General features: G+C 41.1%; 1 protein-coding gene across 1 annotated transcript; it reads right to left on the bottom strand.

Moving 5' to 3' along the window:
- Positions 1 to 3,152: 3,152 nt before the first annotated feature.
- Positions 3,153 to 6,291, bottom strand: GPR119 (G protein-coupled receptor 119). The gene has a single exon (XM_073673062.1). It carries the CDS (start codon positions 5,893 to 5,895, stop codon positions 4,852 to 4,854), a length of 1,044 nt encoding a protein of 347 aa, XP_073529163.1. The 5' UTR covers positions 5,896 to 6,291; the 3' UTR covers positions 3,153 to 4,851.
- Between the last annotated feature and the right edge of the window lie 544 nt (positions 6,292 to 6,835).

Here is a 6,835-nt window from a genome sequence, read left to right as displayed (position 1 = left end):
CCTGCTGCACAAAGTCTCCTCTTAACAGTTGTTGTAGAGATGTGTCAGCTGCTAGAACTCTGTGTGGCATTGACCTGGTCTCTAATCTGAGCTGTTGTTAACCTGCGATTTCTGAGACTGGTGACTCGGATAAACTTATCCTCAGAAGCAGAGGTGACTCTTGGTCTTCCTTTCCTGGGGCGGTCCTCATGTGAGCCAGTTTCTTTGTAGCGCTTGATGGTTTTTGAAACTGCACTTGGGGACACTTTCAAAGTTTGCCCAATTTTTCGGACTGACTGACCTTCATTTCTTAAAGTAATGATGGCCACTCGTTTTTCTTTACTTAGCAGCTTTTTTCTTAACATAATACAAAATCTAACAGTCTATTCAGTAGGACTATCAGCTGTGTATCCACCAGACTTCTGCACAACACACCTGATGGTCCCAACCCCATTTATAAGGCAAGAAATCCCACTTATTAAACCTGACAGGGCACACCTGTGAAGTGAAAACCATTTCCGGTGACTACCTCTTGAAGCTCATCAAGAGAATGCCAAGAGTGTGCAAAGCAGTCATCAAAGCAAAAGGTGGCTACTTTGAAGAACCTAGAATATAAGACATATTTTCAGTTGCTTCACACTTTTTTGTTAAGTATATCATTCCACATGTGTTAATTCATAGTTTTGATGCCTTCAGTGTGAATGTACAATTCTCATAGTCATGAAAATACAGAAAAATCTTTAAATGAGAAGGTGTGTCCAAACTTTTGGTCTGTACTGTATATGTTTAATTACAAAATCAATTCACCCAACTCCATTCTGGTTGCAGTAAATTATAGTGAGCCTGATATTAAAGGGGTTGTCCACTACTCAGACAACCCCTTCTTAAATATTATATTCCCAAATATAAAATAAAAATACTCTATACTCACCTCCCGTACCAGCGCTGTTCCAGCAAGGTTGATACCGGGGCTCACATGACATTGTTGTTATGCGAACCTTGCAGCCAATCAGTAGTCGCTAATAGGCAGTTGTGCTTTCACTTCGTTTGCAGTTCTGAGGTACATTCAAAGTGGGAGCAGAGCAGCTCAATAGTGACCACTGATTCACTGCAGGGCTCACATGGCATAAGAATGTCATGTTTGCCCCGGTGCTGACATTGTTGGAACGCCACCGGTATGGGAGGTGAGTATAGGGGTAGTTTTATTTTACATTAGGTAATATAGTATTTAAGAAACGGTTGTCAAAGTAGTGGACATCACCTTTAGGGCTTTACCAAAGATGTCTGTTGGGAGGTGTACTTCTTTCTTTACATGAGGTTAACTAATCATAAGCAGGCAGCAACACACAGGGAAAACTAACAAGTCCTCCTCACTGATCTCTGCAGCTCCTGTGTAGCGGTACATCATAGCTCAGTTATGTATCATTACAAACACTTCCAGATCTCATCTCACAGCAGTCAGTTTGGGGAGAAGGTGAGAGCTGACAACATTGTGAGATGAGATCTGGAAGTGTTTGTAATGATACATAACTCTGTTCCGCTGTTTCTCTACACCAGTGGTCTCCAACCTTTCTTAACTTGAGAGCCACATTCAGCTCTGAGAGATGGTTGGAAACCACACCCAGAGCCCCTCCACCACACAATAGTGACACCCAGAGCCCCCGTTATACGTATAATAACATACAAAGCTTCTCAACAGAAAACAAACCAAGACCTTGTGTCCCCGTTCTTTGTAGGCAGCTTACTTACATCCAGGAATTCCGACTCCATTTGGTATTCTCTCATCTAGCACATTCACCCAAAAATTATATCCACCTTCAAGCACCCCTCTAACTTGGCAGTATCATCCTATATCCAGCTTACCATATTTATCTCTTCTCCCAGTATATGCGCATCCAGATCTTCTTTTCCATGCAGGGCTATTCAAAAACGTCACCATTCCTTTTTTTCATAACTGCTTGCACTAGACCTGATGATAATGCACCAAGCTGGCAGGCAGCTACAAGCCACACTACAGGCCCACAAGCCACTTGCGGCTCCCAAGCTACAAGTTGGGGAACACTGCTCTACACAGTAGCTACAGAAAGGAGAGAAGGGCTTGTTCTTTTTTCCCCTTTGTGTCGCAGCCTGCTTATGATTGGTCAACCTCATGTAGGCGAAGAAGTACACGTCCCCAGAGACAAATCTTTGGTAGTGAAGGTGGCTTCAGCATCCAATAAAGACAAAGACCCAGACCTATACTAGGGTCGCAACATTGCTGCAGTTGCTTTATTTGTGATAATAAAGCAAGTTGATCATTATTCAATTCTGATGCCACCTTCTTTTACTTGGGAAAAAATTATCTCACTTTTGTCTTTCGCGCATCTAAATGGTATTGAAGCTTGATTCTGTCTCAACACCACAATTATTAAATTTCTGGTAACATCCAGATGAACAATAACATAAATGATAACTTAAGCTTTACTAGCTAATGTCTCCGCACACAGAGGAGAAATTAAAAAATAAAAACTGTTTTACTCAGCTCTGCAGCCATTATTCCCTGATGTGGCCAGTTTAACATGCTAAAACTGATGAAAGGTCTTCTTCAAGCTTAGTGGCCAGAGTGAAAATTTCAAGATTTTAAGATGTTTTTTTTTTTAAATCAAAATAGTGAAATAAAAACCATGAAAAATAACAGGTAATTTTGTGATGACACATTATAATAAAAGTTTCAGAAAAAAACCTCTATCAATCCTTATTATACTACAGGCTGATTAATTATTGCCTTTTTTTGTCTAGTTTTCACAGTTTTACAGTTTTCCGCCTGTTTTTCATTTGCGCCTTGTTCTATTTTTAATTTGCGCCTTTTTTACATTGTATTTTTTGTGTTTCCACCTGTTTATTTTAAAGATGTTTTGGGCTGATTCATCAAATAATACTTTTTAAAACATTTCTAATCTTTTGCACAAATGTACTCCAGCCTCCCCTAGAGTGAATTTATGTACATCAGAAATTTTGCAACACGCTTAATGGGCCATGTGACAGGTTAAAGACAAAAAATAAAGACCATTTTTTATTTTGTTCAAAATTCATGAATCACGTGTTCCATTTTGAAGAACGTCAACTAATACCACAAGACAAAAAAAAAAAAGTAAAAATGATTTTAATAAAAACACAAATAATGACTTGTACCCTAAGTCTTTTCTTTGAATTTTTCCCTCTTATCTGTCCCCCCTGGGACGCTTATAAGCTATTACTATGGGCATACAGGTGAAAGAATTATTAAAATTGTACCTGTATGCCTCATAGCTGCTGTCTTGTTGCTGAGAAATAGACTTTTATTCTTTTATGTTAATTAGTTCTTCCAGGCTTTGGGGCGTGCGGTGCCTGGAAGTAACCTCTGCCTCCGGTGATCATTTGCGCACCATTCCCCTCCCTTGCATGTCACAGTGCCCTGTGACGTTCAGTTGCGGTGCGGGAATCCCACGCCTGCGCTCTGCACTCGCGCAATTATACTTACCTCTTCCACCCTGCTATGGGTTCTTTTGCGCATAAATTATAATGACATTTTTGGGCTTTGCTTTGTCATTCTCTCTTTACTACAGCTCTTTCCACTTTTTAAAAAGTTGGTGAATCAGGCATAAAAGCGTCAAAGTTTCAAGATTTTTGTGCAACTATTAGTGCAAAAATTTCATAACGTTTCTAACCGTTTTACACCAGATTTCTGGCGCAAGAAGTTTGATGAATAGGCCCCTATGTGTACACAGGAGAAATTACATCAAGGCTAGACTCTATTATTAAATACCAGCTCGTCAATTGAATAGCCTTCCATGTTCTGTTAGTGGCTTTTTCCCGGCTTATATGAAAGGATCCAAACAGGCCCCCCCTCTACGATGTCTGCATACCCTAGTAGGACAGACATGTTTACATGATGGCAATAAAATCTGGATCAATTTATGAATCCAATTTTTTTTATGTGATTCAAACTGACGATAATATGTATCATCTTGCATGAGCTATTTTTACAAACCTTCAAAAAGCACAACATACACTGGATGCTCACCGGTGGTTTGTATATGTGACTAATGAACCTCATCAGTTTAAGTCTCATATATATGTAAAGGAGGAATAGATATCTCTATTTTTTTCTATATTAAAAAAACTATGTGTACAAAGACTTATATTGTCTTTGGTAGTTTAAAAATTTATATCTGATACAATCCATCATCTTACCGTTATGCCGAAATACTGCAGAAACATATAGAAATTGGACAGAATACACAAAGACCCCCAAGTAAAATACTGGTTGTTTGTCAACGGTGTATTTCATAGATGAATAAAATAAAATGAGATAAAACATTTGCATTTTTTTTCCTGTGTTCAGACAAGTCCTGAAAACACATAGTGACATTAAAAACGTAAATATATCAATAGAAAAAAACAACAATATATACATATATATATATACACACAAAACCTAGAACATGGATTTACTACAGCTATGAAATAAACTGTAACTTGCAAAATGTGATTCCTAATAAAAGGAATGCAGAATATTAACTAAAAAAATGTCCTAAGATTTTAGAGTTGTTTCCCGCTGTAAATATCGGCAGCTTGATATCCGAAAAAGGGCTAGTACATTTTAGCACAGAAATACACTACATTACAAGACTGGACACCCTGAATATTGCAAGTCTATAGCACCAGTACTAATGCCGAGGTGGGCAACCTGTGGCTCTAGGATCAAGATCAGGGCATGATATGTTCCCTGCACCAAAAGTATTGTAGAATCACATAATGTCTCACAGCCTGCAGTGAAGAATCTTGGGCTTTCCTTTAATAGTCAGAGGGCTAATCAGACTGTAGGCTATCACTTTTATTATTTGCCACGCTTCAGGGTGCGTCCTTACAATAGTCACCATTGCATGTTAAAATTGATAGGTTATGACCAGTGTCTCCAGATATTTGGGCCAGTGTAGAGTTTTCATGGATGGCTGCTCCTCCAATATTGGTGAACTGGACTAATGCTAGCCCCTGAGGCTTCACCTTCCTTCTTCTGCAGATAATATGCTGGTATAGGTAACTTCTTATGTCGCTACAATAGAAGGTATAGATGATAGGGTTAAGAAGGGAGTTTGCTTCCCCCAATACAAATAAAAAATCCTTGAGTAAGTCCACAAGCTTGCAGGAGGTGCAGGTGGCTTGGATGATTCCAGTGATATAGTAAGGACTCCATGAGAGGGTGAAGCAGACAATGACTATAAGAACTGTCCTTGCTGCCTTGAAGTGTGATGAATGTGCTGGGTGGTTGCTGGGAAGACCACTAATAGCCCTTGTCCTTTGGATCCGTCTGTGGTGGAAATAGGCTATCCTTCCAACAGCAGTGTGGAGACACACAATAGTCACTAAGGCTGGCAGGAAAATAACAAAGCACAGTACATACAGGTAGTCACTTTTTGCTGCATAGAAGAGTCCACAGATTCCAGTGTAATTGTCGTGCTGCAGTGAGGGGGCTATTAAGGGCATGTGCCCAACAAAGAAGGAGACCACCCACAATACTGCCAGAGAAATGCCAACACACTTACCATTCATGATCTTGATGTAGTATAGTGGCATCTTCACAGCCAGGTATCTGTCCAAGGAGATTAAGAGTAGAGTCAGCATGGACCCAATGCAAGGGGTTACTGTGAAGCATAACCTCAGCAGACAGAAGAAAAGGTTCTTGTCAAAGTCCCCATCATAGATGTCATCTAGGGCTTCCATGATGCACATGAGTCCCACCAGCAGGTCTGCAGCTGCCAGGTTCAGGATGAAGATGTAACTCTTGCAGCGCTTTTTCTTAAGCAGCTTGGACAAGATGACAATGACCGGAATATTGGCAGCTGGGATGAGGATACTGAGCAGAATGTGGAGAGCAGCATAGATGGAGCTGGACATCTTCTGAGACAGGTGACCTAAGAACCCTACAAGTCCTTTCCATCTCCCATCTTCACGTTAACCCTACCTGTGCTGCCAGTTTTTCTTCTTGATGCATCTTTCTCTAATAGTGTAGGGGGCACCCAGCAGACACTGGTGGTGGGAGCTCTGGTTGGATGGAAGGGGCTCTGCTTGGCTTCCATTTCTTGGTTCCCTTTTCTGTGGCTTGTTTAGGTGAGCACTGTCCCATTACTCTGTAATCCCTGTTAGTAGAAAGCTGCAGAGCAGCTGTGTGTAGTCAGAGCAGAGGAGTGGTTTATAGGACTGTGGCTGCGGGGGAGTTCTGCTTCCTGCAGAGAGAGAGACAGGACCAGGCAGAGATACAGGAATTAATCCAGAAGGAGAAGAGACAGGAGAAATGTCTGCAAATGTCCTCAGTGACATCCCCCCAGCCTCCTGCCTCCCACCCTGAGCTGTGTACTAATGGCTTCAGAACCCAGGACAGCACCTGCCAGCACTTCTGGTGGAGCTAAGCATGCCTGGGTGTATCATTATAGGATGACAATCAAGTATTAGATTCCTGCATTACTGGAAACTGTCTAATATAGTCCGATACTGGAATCCATCACATATAGTTGCAGTCAGAATGTTTGCTGCTTTTGTAGCCCATGTGCCACGGATAGTTCATTCACCATGTAAACTACCTTGGGATCTGAAGGGACCCGCACCTACCATGAATCATTTTTCCTACTGTTGTCATCTTATGCAGCAAGGGACCTTTGTTCAGTAGCGTAACTTGAAGATCATGGGCCCCAATGCAAAATCTCCAACAGGGCCCCCAACTATCACAGGTCATTAATAGAAGTAGTCTTTTCATATGGGCCAAATGATCCTTTTGGGACCCCTAGGCTCCAGGGCCTGTGTGCGATCTCAATCCCTGCATCTACTATAGTTACACCCA

This window comes from Phyllobates terribilis, unplaced genomic scaffold, assembly GCF_046119375.1.
Source record: "Phyllobates terribilis strain yellow unplaced genomic scaffold, ASM4611937v1 Scaffold_3__8_contigs__length_932513732, whole genome shotgun sequence".
NCBI lineage: Eukaryota > Metazoa > Chordata > Amphibia > Anura > Dendrobatidae > Phyllobates > Phyllobates terribilis.
The sequence above is the reverse complement of the archived record's forward strand: the minus strand, read 5'-3'. Positions and strand labels throughout refer to the sequence as shown.